The following is a 16582-nucleotide window of genomic DNA, read 5'->3' as shown; positions in this document are numbered from 1 at the left end:
GATCTTCACAGAAACCCTGGGAGAGAGAGGCAGCAGAGGCTCTTCCTGACTCTGGGCTCCCTGCTTTGTACTCTGGGGCACCCCTAGCTGCCTGGGGTGGGGGGAAGGGAGGGGGACTAGACAACCTGACTTTGGTGGGACTTGGCTGGTTGGTTGATCGGTAGGTTGGTTTTGCTGAAAACATGTAAAAGATTTTGCTTTGGAAAAGAGATGAGACCAGACATCTTTTCTAGGGGTGATGTTGGGTATTTCTGTAGCTTGGAAAGAGGGAAGAAACTGCAGAAATACAGGGGGTAAAAGGTCTTTACATTCTGTTCCTGAGTCGTCCTCCATGTCTGTTTTTTTGGGGGGGAGGCAGGCGCCTCAGTGACGTGTCCATGTGGCATGCACTTGGCTGGGCCCATGCTGAGGAATTGTGGGAGCTGCCTCAGGCACAGCGTGTCTCGAGTGTCGAGTGAGTGTCCCAGGCGCACTGTCTGCAGGGGCGACAGGGCCTACATGAGACAGCTGATCCTCTAAATTCCTTTTCCTCTCTGGTGGGGATTTAAAAGGCCCCTCAACCAATTTTAGCTTTGAGACCATGGAAACCCCCCCAGATTGCAGCCATGGGCTCAGCTTGGGATCCTGGCTGGCTTTGCAAGGTTTCCTGGCAGATGCCCATGCTAACGGAGGTTTGCAGAAGTCCCCTCCCTAGTTGTGGGTGCAAAGAATGCTCTGGTTCATCCCACCTCAGATCTCTACTCATTCCTCTTCCCCTCTTTTTCACAGGGTGGCTGTGGACGTGTGGGCGACACTAGCTGATTTCTGTAACATATTGACGGCCGTGAATCAGTCGGAGGTACCATTGTACAAGGACCCGGACGATGACCTCACCCTTCTTATCCTGGAAGAGGATCGGCTCCTCTCGGGCTTCGTCCCCCTGCTGGCTGCCCCCCAAGACCCCTGCTACGTGGAGAAAACCTCGGACAAGGTCAGCACAAGGCCAAACATTCCCCCCACTCCCAGCCCTCCCTGAATTCTCCAGACTTTTTTTATTCTTGGGAAGTTTTCTGTGCAAACGGAACATGATTAAGTCATTGAGAAGGGTGTTAAGGGAAAATATCGACCTTTTAGCCGCTGACATCCAGCTCTGTGTCATGAAAAAAAACCCTCTCGACTTCCTTTGGTGTGTGTGTGTGCTCGCTGGCATGTTGTATATACGATCATTTCCTCACTTGTTTAAATAGTGCAGCTTGTGTTGGCAATGCTCTCACTCAGCTCCAAATGGTTTGCATCATGCTTAAAGCACCCTCCTCCCTCCACCTCCTCCCTCCTCCTAGCCACAAAACTCGGCCCTAGGAAAGGAGCCAGGGCTTTCTTCCCTTCTCTAAAGAGGAGAGTGATAAATAGGTGACTAGAGAGAAGCAGACACCATGTGTTAACTTACAAAAGGCTTTTAGGAATATGAAGCATTCCCCACTGCCTGGTTTCTATTTTCCTTCCTTTAAGAATTACATTTTAACCTGAATTTTTTTCTTGTCTGTCTGTTTATAGAAAAACAAAACCCCATTCCCTGTTGACACGGTGGGGACTGTGGGATTCATAGCCATGGTTCATCAGGGAGTTCTCGGCCAGGTGGCCAGTGGGGCAGTGCTTCTAGCTTCCTGTTCCCCACATCACTTCATAGGCTGGAGAAGAGGCATTCTGATTTCCTGCCCTCTGGGAATTAAGAATTCTCCTCTGTGGGGGCTGGGTTTCCTATGTGAGTTGCAAGTTCTGCAGATTTGTCAGCAGCATGTCCCCTGGGGGAGAGATCTTTTAGCAGGAGCCTGTAAGTGGCTTCTTAGGGCAGAATTCTCTCTGTACTTCAGAAATTCCTGATGTGGAGAGAGGCAGAACTCTGGATGTGTTGTGGCTACAGGCTGAGCAGAGCGCATTAGCAAAACGTAGATGGAGTGAAGACAAGGGAATTAAACAAAATGAGAAAACAAAAACCAAAATCCCAGTCAAAACCTGCATACAGGGGAGCCTTTAATTCATTGTTCAATGATGAGAACCCCTAAATTAAAGAAATTTAAGAGTTTGAAGGATATTGGTGTAATGGAAAATGGAATATGGAAAGGTAATGGATGGCCATTTGGCTATCCAGAGTCATGTTCTGTCAAGTTTAAAGGCCCCAGATGTGAATATATTGGCCTCTGTCCAGTTAAAGATGAGACGAGCAAGATGCAGTCTACTGGTGGGAGATTGGAAGTGGGGAAACTTAGCTTGTGCCTTTTAATAGAAGAAACCTGGGTTAAGATTCCTCTTAAAGACACTGTAACCTGCCTTCTGCTTCTCTCCCTGCAGTATCAGGGGATAGATGGTGTGAAGTACTTTGGTGTGAGAAAAATAAGGAGATTTGAGTAATCATGTATGTATAAAATTTAGAAAAGAAACAAAAATAGCATAATCACTGCCTAGGTCAGTGAAAACCTCCATTGCTCTTCCTTGACCAGGAAGTGACCCTAACTGTGGAAGATGCTTTTGAGGCATTAGTCATTGTGGTAATTGTATTTCTGAGCAGGGAGTTGGAGAAATTCTGACCAATCACAGCCTTCCCCTTCATACAAATTGAACATATGTCTCTTTGATAGCCCTTCCTGCTTCATGCCATTAGAGGGTCATAGCTTAGATCTCTATCCCTAATCCTGGTTCTGAATACCTCTGGAATTCATAGGCTACACAGAAGGGAAATACCATAAAACTGCATGTGTGTGTGTGTGTGTGTGTGTGTGTGTGTGTGTGTGTGTATGGAGATACCTTTGTACCAGTGTATATACACACACACACATAACATACACACACAAGGAAACTGAAGATGGAGACTCAAAAATCTAAAAAGAGAAGATTTCAACAGAACCAACCAACACCTGAATCTTACAATTAGAGTTTTAGAGCTAGAAGAGAATCCCTCATTTTACAAGTGAGGAAACAGACCCAGAGAGGTTAGATGACTTGCCTAAAGTCACACAGGTAGGAAGTGTTAGAGGCAGGATTTGAACACAGATCCTGTGATCATGTTTGAGTGTATAAACAAATTTCTCATAATCTCTCACCTCTGGAAAAGGGGTAGGAAGTCTTTTCTTTACCCCTCTCTTGGGCCAGCGCGCGCGCGCACACACACACACATACACACAGATGGTTAATTTTACTATTTATGCTTTCTTTGCTTTGTTAAAATTAATATAAACCTTTCAGAACTTTTCAGACTTGTCCATATTCATCATTTTTAATGATGTAATATTCCATCACATTCATGCACCACACTTTGTTTAGTTAATCCTCAGTGAGCAACAAATTTTTTTCCAGTTCTTTAGCTGTTGTTTTCAATCAAGAGTTTTACTTTTTTAAAATTTTATTTTTTTCAATCCTCAGAAATCTACCTTCTCACTGTACTGTCCTAATTGAGAAGTAAAGAAAATCAAAAATTTTACAAACATATAAGTCAGTCAAAAGAAATTTCCATATTTTACATGTCAAAAAAAAAAGAATCTTGTTTCATTCTGCACTCTTAATCCTTCACCTCCCTAATAGGAGGTGTGGGTAGCCTGTTTCATCATGGCTCCTCTGGAATTGTGATTGATCATTATACTGATTAGAGCTCCTGGTTCTTTCATAGTTGTTTCTTTTTTTTACCATATTCTTGTTCATTGTATAAATTTTTCTGCACTTCACTTTGCATCAGTTCATAGAAGTCTTCCAAGGTTTATCTGAATCCGTTCCCTTCATCATTTCAGTATTTCATCATATTCATATACTAGAATTTATCTAGTCATTTTCCATTTGATGAGCACCCCTTCAGGTTACCCTTCTTACCCATCTCAAAAAAATATATTTTATAATATTCCCTTAGTTAAAGTTTATTTTCATTAAAATTAATCCTTTCCTTAGTTTACATTCCTTCTAATTACCCCTGCTATCTTCTCCTCTTTCCCTTTTATTTTCATGTTGAGTAAAATATATTTTTGTACCTAGATGTGTGTGTATGTGTGAGAGACAGAGATATAAAGGATATTTTTTCAACCTCTGTCATTTCAGATGAAAGTGAGACTCAAGTTTCCTTGTTTGTATAAGTGTCAACTCAGCCTCTTATGAGACAATTTTTCCCAAACTTCCTTTCCCTGTTCTCCTAGCACATTCCTTTTCCCTTTTCTTGCAAACATCACAATATAGCCACTGTGTCTGTGACCCCTGATGATGATAGAGTTGTATGAGGATATATGTACCATCTCCCTATATAATAATGTAAACAGTTTATCCTTGTTTTATCCCTTATCATTGCTTGATCATATTTGCCTTTTTTAAAAAAAAATTTATTTATTTAAAGCAGTAGGGTTAATTGACTTGACCAGGATCACACAGCTAGGCAATATTAAGTGTCTGTGGTCAGATTTGAACTCAGGTCCTCCTGACTCCAGGGCCTGTGCTCTATTTACTCTGCCACCTAGCTGCCCCTATATTTATCTTTTTATGTGACCCTTGACCTTTGAGTTTAAACTTCAAAGTTTCTGTGCAACTTTGATCTTTTCATGAGAAATTCTTGGAAGGCCTCTCATTTATTCCATTTCATTCCATCACCACTCCCTACCTTATAGGATTATACTCAGTTTTGCTGGCTAAATTGCCTTCTGGAGTATTGTGTTCCAAACTCTTCATTCCTTTATGGTGGTAGCTGCTAAATCATGTGTGATTCTACTCTGATTCCTCACTGCTTGAATTCTTTATTTCTCACTGCTTGCAGAATTTTTCCTTTGACTTGGAATCTCTGAATTTTGGCTATCATTTTCTTGGAAATTGTCATTTAGGAGTTTTTTTCAGGAAATGGTTAATGGATTTTGTTTTTATTTTGCCCTCTTGTCTGGGGAGATTTTTAAAAATAAATTACCTAAGATCTTTTTTTTTTATCAGTGTTCAAATAATTTGGTAATGTTTAAATTTTTTTTTTCTCCTTTATTTTTGCTATTTTTTTCTTTTTTGGGGGGGTTACAAAGCAGTGGGGTTAAGTGACTTGCCCAAGGTCACACAGGTAATTATTGTCTGAGACCAAACTGGAACTCAGGTTTTGCTGACTCCAGAATCAGTGCTTTATCCACTCTGCCACCTTGCTGCCCCTATTCATTTCATCTAATTTTTTTTCAGTCTTTTGACTTGTTTTAATAATTTGATTGTCTATTGACTTTAACCCATTCTACTTTTCAGGGAAATTTTTTGCTTAGGCAAGGTTTATAGTATACCTCTTACACTGTGCTGTTAATTTCATTTTTACATTTTTATTTGTTTCTTCCATAACTCTCATTTTTTCCAATTTTTTTCCCCTTAACATTCTCTTTTATTTTATAAAGACTTTAAAAATGGCTTTTTTTTAACCTCTTGTGTCTCCTCTAGGAATTCTGGTTGATTTTGTGCCTAAGCTGTGTTTTCCTTTGAGGCTTTGTCTGTGCATGTTTTGTCTTCAGGTGGGATTCTTTTTTGTTTGCTCATCCTTCCAGTCTTCTTTCTGATTCTGGACTTGATATTAGGACTAGGCTCTGTGCCCTTCTGCAGGGAAGGCCTGGTCTTGTGGCTGCTTTCTTGGGATATTGAGTGCTGTGTTATTCTAGGCCATGAGGGACAGTCTAGGCTTTTAGTGCTGCTACCCAAAATGGTCTGGTCCATCCAGGGCAGAGTCTAATTTCTGCACTCCTGGCTGAATTCTACAAGTTCCTAACCTGAATTTGGGTCTGATCAATAGTGGATGCTACTGGACTCATCACTCTCAACTAGCTGGAAAGGTGTGCTGATTCAGAGTGACTGAACTATGGGCTCCCTTTTGCCTGGGAATTCTGCCCTGGTTATTCCTCTAAAGGCTTCAGATAGGACTCAAAGCTTGAACTAAGACCCTAGTGCACTACTGGGTCCAAACTATACCAAATTTAGTCTTCTCTTGGTATGTTGTCTTGGACTTGTCCCGTTTCTTACCTCATCCTCTTCATTGTGTCCTGGATCTGGGACCTGGAACCAAATCATGAACAACACAGACTGCAATTGAAAGATGTTCTCCTTGTAGGTCTGGGTTCATCTCCTGCCCCAGTGCTCCACCTTTCACCCAGTGATGATCTTCCATGTGCTTTTGGCTAGACCTGATTTCCATGGTCCACAGACCTAGACTAATCTGGGTCTGGAAAAACACCTCACAAGGATTTTGCCTTGAATTCCTGTGTCAGGATTTGGCCTGGTACATTTTTTCAGGTCTCTTTGGAAGCATTTGGGAAGGAAGACTAGGCTTTCTATTCCTGTTGTTCTGCTCTTCTGCCTTTACCTCTTCCATGTCCTTTTTACCACAAAACATACTTCTTTTTTTTTTGTTTTTTAATTTTTAAAAAAGATTTTATTTTTAATTTTATAATTTTTCCCCTAATCTTGCTTCCCTCCCCCCACAGAGGGCAGTCTGTTAGTCTTTACATTGTTTCCATGGTATGCATTGATCTAAATTTTATGTGTTGAGAGAGAAGTTATATCCTTAAGAAGAAGGAAAAAATAAAATATAAGAGATAGCAAAATTACATAATAAGATAATGGGTTTCACAAAGCATACCTCTGGATATTTGGTTGTGTTCATAGGCTTTTCCAATCTTTGACTTTCTTTGGAGTCTTGGCTGTTTAGGATTTCTACGTTAAAAAGCATGAGCATTTTGGTTACTTCATTACAAATTATTTATTAAGATTGTTACTTTGTGAACATCATTCACTGTTTTACTACAGGATATACTGTTGTACCTCTCTTTTTGAAACTTCTGAGACATTAAATGTTTCCATCTTTCGTCATCTTTTTATGTGAGATGAAAACTCAGGAGTTGGTTTGAATGCAATTTTTCTATTTATAGAGATTTGAAACCATATTTCATCTATTTGCCCAGAATTTTCTAGTTAGCCTTTGAGAATTCTTTGTTCATTTCCTTTGACTATTATCCATTGGGGAAGAGATCTTGGTTTTTTGTATTTGTGTTAATTTCCTATATATCGCAGCTGCTAGGCCCTTCTCAGAAATATTTGATGCAAAAACTTTCCTGTTTCATATCATTAAAAGGATTCAATTGATCATCTGAATGGTTCTTTTTGGGGGGGCGGGGTTTGTTTGTTTTTGCAAAGCAAATGAGGTTAAGTGGCTTGCCCAAGGCCACACAGCTTGGTAATTATTAAGTGTCTGAGGCCAGATTTGAACTCAGGTACTCCTGACTCTAGGGCCAGTGCTCTTTTCCACTGCGCCACCTAGCTGCCCCCATCTGAACGTTTTTGAGGAGTTTTTTGGTGATGGTTGTAGTTGCAGAGGGTACATATACCCCATCCTTTAGGGTTTTTGTGTTAGTGTTGCTGACCCTTCCTAGACTTAAGGATATGTAGCAATCTGGGTTGAGAGGAACCAACCAAAAGCATTCCTGATAGTCCTAGAAAAAGGGTAATGAGACAGGGGCTCCCCATTCACCTTGGCACCCTGACTATAAATGTTGGTGTGAGTGTCTGCATTTAGTTTCTGCAAGTTTTGTTCTTTATATTTGGAATTAAGAAGAGATTTAGAGAAGAAGGATCCAGACCAAATCATCCTAGTTTTTAGCATGCAATGATGGGAAATAAGAAATAGCCTCATCAGTGCCTTGCAGCCTTTCTTCACAGGTGCACTTGGATGGCTTGCTTTTCTTTTAACCTTGTTTATACACAATCATAGAATACATACCTAGAGAAAGGAACATCATGAGGATAACAAAAATTTAGGAAATGTGATCTCTGCCCTTAAAGAACAATGAGGAGGGGGCAGCTAAGTGGCACAGTGGATAGAGTACCAACTTTGGAGTCAGGAGGACCTGAGTTCAAATGCGGCCTCAGACATGAAATAATTGCCTAGCTGTGTGACCTTGAGCAAATCACTTAACCCCATTGCCTTAAATTTAAAAAAATGAAAACAATGACAAAACCCATGGAAAGCTAAATCACATATAACAGTCTGTGATTATGTCTGCAAATAGGAGATGTTCAGAAGAAGTAGAGATCTCTTTTGAGTTAAAAAAGACCAAAGACTTAATATGTGTGGATTGGGCTTCACTGGATGAATAGTTTCAGACAGGCCAAGAGAACAGACATCCCATGTCCAGACTGCACAATGAACAAAGGCATGAAGGTAGATAATCCACAAGATGTATTTGTGGAAAAGTAGACCAGCCTGGGAAGAGCATACGATGAATGGTAGGTTTAATGAAAGATATCTGAAGAGCCTCAAGGCCATTCTTGAGGAACTTTTATTCTTAAGCAGTCGAATGTCTTTAAGGGTTTTAAGTAGAAAAATGAAGGAGGAAGTGAAAAGAATACTTTTCAGGAGATTGGGTTGGATTCAAGCCATTACTCTGTCAAGTGACTCATCATATGACCTTAGATCAGTCATTTCTGAAGAGGGATTGACTGAGATGATTTCTAAAGGCCTCTGTACTTTGAACATTCTGTGATTTGTATTTCTTGATTGAAGGCAGTATTCAAGAAAAGTGAATTTGACAGTAAGCTGCAAGATAAGTAAAAGTCAGGAGGTAAAATATTGTCTTTATCTTTGAAATAGTGTTAGAAAAATGGAGAGGAACAACCATGTTACTTAATGTTTCTGTCAGTGCACAATTCACATAGTTCTTGGTCTTTTTTTTAGGTTTTTTTGCAAGGCAGTGGGGTTAAGTGAGTAGCCCAAGGCCATACAGCTAGGTAATTATTAAGTGACTGAATCCAGATTTGAACTCAGGTTCTCCTGACTCCAGGGCCAGTGCTCTATCCACTGCACCATCTAGCTACCCTGCTGTGCCATCTAGCCACCCCTCACATAGTTCTTGAATGATTTTGGAACACTGTTTTATCATTACTGGATGTGTGATTGAGATGTGAAGTAACATGGGGAGTTTGACTTCAGAGCGGCAGAGACACCAGTAAACATACCCACTTAGGACAATCAAAAACAAGGGGATAAACAGCCAGCCCAAGGGCCATGGCCCCCCTCAGCCCTCAGGTTTAGCTGGTTACCCAAGTCATTCTTATTCCTACTCTGTTTTGATCTGATCCATGATGCACCAGCCCCTCTCCTAAGGTAATGTGGTAGAAGAAAGAATATAGTTAATGTGTGATTCATTCAGCTTCAGCCCCTGCACGAACAAGGTGTGTGCCTGTCCTCTCTTCTATTTCTGGGTCTTGTAATACCCTATTCTCTCTACTATTGACAGGACTGAGAAACATTGGAAAGGAAACTTTGGCAGAGGACATGGTTATTTGTTATGGTAGGGGAAAGAGAGGAAGTCAAAGATTACTGAGGCTCCTGGCTTTTCAGTTTTTTCTTTATATTATTGGATAGAAGACTACTTTTAACTGATGATACTAGAATGAATGGAAAATTTTTTCTAAAACAGGAAGAAATGGGGTTTCTGCTTTGTTTAGTAGTGAATGTAAGCTTATTTCCTACTTCACTGTCTTGCTACCAGTGAACTTCTTCCCATGATTCTTCTTCAGGCCTATTCCTCACTTGCATTTAGTCAGTCTTTTTCTTCATTGGCTGTTCTTCCTCTTCTTTTTTTTTTAACTTTTTGCAAGGTGTTGTTGTTAAGTGACTTGCCCAAGGTCACACAGCTGGGTGATTAATATAGTATCTGAAGTTGGATTTGAACTCAGGTCGGGGCCAGTGCTCTATCCACTGCGTCACCTGGCTGCCCCCTTGGTTGATTGTTCTTAGCCCATTGTGGGGTATAAGCAAAATTTGTTCTGAGCCAAATATGACTTTTTGTTTGTCCTTGGGAATCTTTAGATTCACAACTTGGTTATGGTTAAATACTTAGAGGCATTGGGTAACTATCTATGTTAAAGTAAAGGACAATTTATGAACTATTTTAAAAAATTACCAAAAAACCCTATAACCCGTGGAAAGCTTCTTCTGAGCTGTGTTATTTTAAATTGTCACACTTCCCTTGTTCCCTCTACCCCTCCCAACTTTCAAAAACTATAATCTTTTGTTTAATAAAAAATTTGTAATGTTTATAATTTTTTTAGATTTTTTGCAAGGCAGTGGGGTTTAGTGGCTTGCCCAAGGCTGCACAGCTAGTTAATTATTAAGTGTCTGAGGCTAGATTTGAACTCAGGTCTCCTAACTCCAGGGCTGGTGCTCTATTCACTGTGCCACCTAGCCACCCAATGTATATACTTTAAAAAAAAATGATGAAAGCTCTTCTATTTCCTCTACTCCTTCCAGAGATTGATCTAATCAATCTTTTTTTTTTTTTAATTTCGGTTATGACTTCAGACAGGTCTTTTGACCTGAATTGATTGATCATAGATTTAGAACAAGCAGTGGTCATAGAGGCCAATCTAGTATAATCCCCTTATTTTACAGATGAGTGAAGTGAGGCCCAGTGCTTAAGATATCAAAGGAGGTAAGAAACAGAGTTGAGATTTGAACTCTGGTTCTGTGTCTCCAAAGTTCTTTCTCCATACCTGAAAGTCTATAAATCTATATGTTGCTGTCACTGATCTTAGCTTATTCAAGCTAAAGGCATGAACTTGTTTCTAGTCTCCCTGGCACTATCTCTTTTAATTTACCTTCTCAAAGTCTCCACCTCTTACTTTTAAGGAACTTTATAAATCACATTTATATTTAACTGTGCTACCTACTGAACAGGCTACCTACAATCTTCATTGTTTTCCTTATTTTCATAGAGATCTTGGCTTCTCACCAGGAGCTTGGTATCCTTGATCTTGATTTGGTAGGAAGATCTCTAGGAATACTTCAGAATAGGGAGAAATGAGAATTTGAGAGAGTCTATTTATTAAAGCTCATGTAGAGGAACTATATAGTTATATCTTTACAAATCTTGACACAAAAATAAAGACAACCTGAATAATTAGACATTAATTGCTCTGTAATAGAAATGACAATACTACCTAAGGTGATTTATTTATTTACTTATTTTCTGTCACATTCCTCAAACTACCAAGAGATTATTTTGTAGAATTACAAAAAAATTACAACAATGCATCTGGAAGAACCAAAGGACAAAAATTTCAAGGAATGGGGGGGGGGGGTGGAATAAAAGTTGACCTAGTGATTCCAGATCTCAAACTAAACTACAAAGCGGTAATCATCAAAACTATTTGCCAAGAAACTGACTGGTGACAGAAACTAAATTCATGATAATACTGAAGCAAATGAACATAAGAGCACATTATTCAGTAAACCCAAAGGCTCCAATAACTGGGTAAGGTCCTCACTTTTTGACAGAACCTACTGGGAAAACTGGAAAACAATCTGGCAGAAATTAGAGTTTAGAACAGCATCACACACTATATACCAGATAAGTTCCAAATGAATGCACGACTGACTTACAGCTACATAAATAAATTAGAGGAATAAAGAGGGGAATACTTATCACAGGGTATAGATAATGAAAGAGTTCATGACCAGAAAAGTGATAGACAGGATTAGAAAAGATAAAATGGACAGTTTTGATTAAATAAATTTGAAAAACCTCTGTCCAACAAAATTAGTTAAAATTAGACTCCAATTGACTGGTAAGGAGAAGAATGCTTTTTACCTCCTGACAGAGGAGTAATGGACTTGGAGGAAGAATTAGATATATATTTTTTGACATAGCAAGTATCTGCATTTCTTTTGTTTGGGTAATCTTAATTTTTAAAAGAATTATATTTCTTTATTGGGGTCAGGAAAGAAAAGAGCTTGTGAGGGAAGATGAAAACTTTTGATAAGAAAGAAGGGAAAGGAAAGGAAGTCATTGAAACATTGTTTAAAGTGCACATGAGACCTGAAGGAAGTTCAAAGGGAAACATAGACCATCAGGAAAGCTTTGAAAGTAACACATTGAATTTATTTGATTTTTTTAAAAAGCAAGCTGCATGTGATAGGGATTTAAGTTTTTACATGGAATGAGTTTTTTCTATTCTAAAAATAAAGACATTTGCTTAATGTTCATTTAACTAAGAATAAAACTTCTAATTAAGGAGGAAACAGCATAATTGGGTGGGGGGAGGCCATTGTAGCAAATTTTACTGATAAAGGCCTGACATTCAGTATATTTAAGGAACTGATTTGGATATATGTGAATGAAATTCCATGCCCCATTTATAAATGGGCAAAGGATATTGTAGTTCTCAAGGGAAGAAATATAAGCTAGCAGTAGTCATATGAAAAATGTTTCAAATCACTAATGATTAGAGAAACACAAACTAAAAAAACCCTGAGATTTTACCTTTTTTCCCATCAGATAGGCTAATATGACATAAAATAAAAATCACAATTGGAGGGGTCTAGGAAAAACAGACACACTGATACAATGTTGGTGGAGTTGCAAATTGTCTAGCTATTTTTAAAAGCATTTTGAAATTTTACTCAAAAAATCACCAAACTATGCATATCCTTTGACCCAGTAGTTCCTCTACTACTCAACCCTCAAAAAAATTAAATATAGAGGTAAATACAGACGGATGATCTAGCTATAATCTCACCCCCAAAATACCATACTTGCTTTTTTCACTTTTACTGGAGGAGTGCATGTGATGCTTATTTTATTCCTATTTCACCTGGAAGATCAGAGGGAGAGGTCACAGAGTATGATTGCTTTGGGACAAGTCCCAAACATCTAGAGGATGCTTCTAATGGGACCCTCAGATTTAAATGTACCAGAAAGGCAGCATTTGGAATGGAAAGTGTATGGTCTTCAGGGTAGCCCAAAGGGGAATTGTCTTGAAGACTTTGTGTGATGTTCTGTGACATTGCAGGTAGTAGAAGAGAAAATATAGATGTTACTCTCCCTGCCTCTGTACCCCTAATTCAGGATGCCCAGACGTGGTCGTCCAAGCTTCACTAATAGCAAATGCTGACCAAGCAGAAGATCCCGGGGAGTGTTTTGGTGTTTTTTTCTTCCAAACACATGCAAAACAACCTCTTAATTCCAGAGTGGTAACACAGTGAAAAACGTGGTTTGCATATGTGCAGCAGAGACTTCACTGCAGGCCGGAGTTGTGCAATGAGTGAAGGTTGAGCAACTCAGCGCCTCAGCCTGAGCCTTCCATGTTGGGCTCCTTGGGGTGCTCATCTATTGCACAATGAGGGGGCTCCAAAGCAGCTGGCACGGGGATTTTTCCTTTTTCTTTCGTAAGTGTCCTTTCTTGAGAGCTCATTTTTCTTCTTGATTATATTTCTCTCCCTTCTTTTTCTTTTACTTTCCTTTTGCATTTTTGTTCTGAAATGGAGAAAGACAGTGTCCAGACCTAGTCATTTAAGTCTCTGAGGGGCAAGTTCCTTCCCTGATATTGAGGGGGAAGGTGGTTTAGGGGTTTTTTTTGGTTTTGTTTTTGCAGAAAAGCTTCACCCATATGTATAGAGTAGATTGATTAGCCTGCATTCCCTGAGGCCTGGGTTCTAATTGGCAAACTTATTAATGTATGGGTTTTATTTCTGTTGTGTCTGACTTTTTTTAAGTTTTCTTATGGGTTGTTGTTTTGTTTTTTTTTTTGATTTAATGCTAACTAAGATGTTCATAGGAATCAGTTGTTATCAACCTAAAAAGTTGTGAAAAACTTCTGGCTGAGAATAGACATGAGGTTGAGCGGCACCATACTAAAACTGTCACTCATCTCTTCAAGAAGTCAGATTTCCTTGAATCGACTTTGTTCTGCTTTGAAAGTTATTTGATAAGTGGACTTCTGACTCCTTTTGGCCCACTGACATCTGCCCATCCCTTTCCTTGCATTGCCCCTGGTTGGATCTGGGTACCAGAGAAGCAAAAGTTAAGTGTATGGATTTCATGGCTCTATGTGTGAGTGTTTGTGGGGCAGGGAATCTTCTAATGGAAAACATTTGTCTTTCTGAAAACAGAGCAAGGCCTGGTTATAGTCTGTCTGCTCTGTCTGTCAGTCTGTTCCCCACCAGCACTAGTCATTGTTCTCCTGGGAGTCTCAGGCGTATTGTGGTTTCTTCTGCTCTTGCCAGAGTTTTTGTGTCACGGGTGGCCCCATGCTCAGTATGGAGTCAAGTTGTCAGGGTGGTGACTAGTAGCTACAAAGACTCCCAAGTCACCAGGATGGCTTTTGAGCCTCGAGCAGAGAGGGAGGAGGGAGAAGACTTCTAGGAGAACCTTTGGAAATGATGGGTTTCCGCATATAAGGACGCCAAAGTTTCTCCATTTTTTGCTAACATGGCACAAACCAGGAGAGCAAAGGCTAAGACTGTGCTTCATTCAGCTTGTCAGGTCATTTCTCACTATTCTGAGAGAGTTCTTCCTGGGTTCTCCAACTCCTGCTGATTGGGGCTATTGGGACTCATCCCCTGCAGGGCAGTATCATGGCATCTCTGAGACTCCTGGAACATGAGCTCTTTCTTTCCCTCCAACCTTCTAAAATTCACATTTGCTCATCATTTTTAGAAACAGCCAACAGTCTGCATCAAGGTAATAGCCGAGAGTTCTCTGGGTCCCTGAGAAGGCACTGCCCCAATGTGGTTTTCACATTTTCAGGTTTTTGGCCGCTGAATAAGATGGAGGAGAAACGCTCCTTCCCTTGATAACCATCCATTCAGATGCAGGGTCAGGATTGCGCGGATTGAAACCAGACGGTGGATGATTAATACTTTTGCTTATAGGGCTGGACACCACAGCTTCCTCCATTTAAATGAAAAGACCCTTTCTCTATGTACATACGTGTGCCTGCATCTGTCCCCTTGGAAGGTGCAGGTTTTCATAAGGGTACTTTGGGACTAGCCTTTTTTTAATTTCATTTCTTTTTTTTTAAACCTCTTTGGGAGCTTCCTCATAAGAAGTCATTGGTGCACCCCAAAGATGTTTCTGGGAGGACTTTGCTATGTACTTAAGATATTTGTATGTAAACCTGAAGTGGGAGAGGGAATTATTCGTTAATTCTGTTAAGTTGGCTACTCACCCATGCTTATGTACTTATGGGTGGGGGCCACTTCTCCTTGGCCTGGCCAGGCCATCCTCTGCCCTGGACCCCTAGAGCCTGATTACCAGAGCCCAGAGCAAGGGCAGACTTGCCTTGGCTTCATTTTAAGAGGTGAGTGAGGAGCAGTGCTTCCAAGTGGTTGGTTCTGATGCTGAGTTCAGGAGTGCATGAGCCCCCACTGTCTCCCATCCACTCTGTGGTTCTATTTACCCTTTTCAAATGGGAGCTACTTGAGGGCTGGAACTATGTGGTTGCCATTCTTTGTATCTCTAGTCCTTAGTGCAGTCCTGGCCTAGTGTGAGGGTTGAAGAAAGGTTCCTCTACCAGACTTTTGACCTCTCCTGGCTTTAGCACAGGCAGGTTAGAGAAAGTGGCCAACCTTGGCCCTTCAAAGTGAAGGGAAACCAGGCAGGAGCTTCCATCACCTTAATTTCAGCAATAGTTTGTGTTTTCAAGGCAAAGTTTCCTTTTTCCTCAACTCTGACCCAAGTCTTGGTTTGATGTGTCAGGAGGCATGTTAATCCAAAAACTGACCCAGGCTTTATTTCTGCCCTTCACTGCCTTCAGTGAAGCTTTTCCCTGTGACTACTCTGATGCCCGAGCTCTTCTTCCAGGGCTGCCATCCTGCAAGCACTAACCCCTAAGGAATGTAGACTTTGAAAACAAGGATTAGTGTGTAGAATGGAGTTGGACAGTCTTAGGGAACCCCAACCAGGAGAGTTTGAACTGAGTCAGCAGAAAGATTGTAGGGTCACTCACTCCAGTCAAAGCTATTAAAGTTATTTTTTCTTTTTTTAAAAGTTCTTTTTTTTTTTTGGAGAGTAAATGGAAAAAGAAACAGTGCACATAGGGCTGTTTGAACTATTTTTGCTCCTTAAAAATCTACTGTAGGTATTATGCTCCCTCTCTTGTGGGTATTCTGATTTTGCCCTCCTTAAGAATTCTCTGAGCCTGGTTCTCCAGCGGGATGCCTAGGAAGACAAAAAAGACTTCCTACCTCCATTTTAATCCACATACAAGAAGGATATGAAAAGTAATCAATCTAAACCCCTAAAGTAGTAGAGGCCAAGAAGTTACCCTCTTTGAAGAGTTCTTTTCATCTTTGACTGGGTTGCTCTCCAAACAAGCATTGGCAGAGCCCAGCAAGAGGCCTGTCACACAGGGCCCCTGGCATGAGAAGCAGCTTGGCAGCCAGAGGCTCCTCCTTTCCCTCCCCCCCCACAATGGAATTCAAAAATGTTTGGCTCTGAGGACATGAATTAAAATGTGTGTGTAATATTTATTTATTAAGTGGCCCCTTTCATGTTGTATGGAATTCCTACCTCAAGGTGGCCTGGTTAAGGCATAGAGAGGAAAATGCATCCTGCCCCATTGGGAACTTGGTTTAAAAGAAAAAAACATTATATGTGGAACCTTGTAATTTTTTTGTCCTATTTATTGTTCTTGTGCCTGGCTTATCTAGGCAGAGCAAAGTTTTGCCAGCCTTCTATGTGTGATAGGCATTATTGGCACTGTTTGCTTCTGGTAGAAGGAAGGACCACTTAGGGGTTGGAGATCTCTCCATCTCTCTTGGCTTAGATTTTGAGCTTTGAACCCCAAT

General features: G+C 40.4%; 1 protein-coding gene across 2 annotated transcripts in view; it reads left to right on the top strand.

The window, feature by feature from the left end:
• SMG6 (SMG6 nonsense mediated mRNA decay factor) overlaps positions 1 to 16582 on the top strand; it is a 176871-nt gene that overhangs the window by 106137 nt on the left and 54152 nt on the right. For both annotated transcript variants that reach the window (XM_074189201.1, XM_074189200.1), the window contains exon 13: positions 769 to 970. In XM_074189201.1, the coding sequence (XP_074045302.1) occupies positions 769 to 970 (202 nt within the window). The remainder of the gene's footprint in view (positions 1 to 768; positions 971 to 16582) is intronic.

The sequence above is a fragment of the Macrotis lagotis genome, chromosome 5 (genome assembly GCF_037893015.1).
Source record: "Macrotis lagotis isolate mMagLag1 chromosome 5, bilby.v1.9.chrom.fasta, whole genome shotgun sequence".
Classification (NCBI taxonomy): Eukaryota; Metazoa; Chordata; class Mammalia; order Peramelemorphia; family Peramelidae; genus Macrotis; species Macrotis lagotis.
The sequence above is the reverse complement of the archived record's forward strand: the minus strand, read 5'-3'. Positions and strand labels throughout refer to the sequence as shown.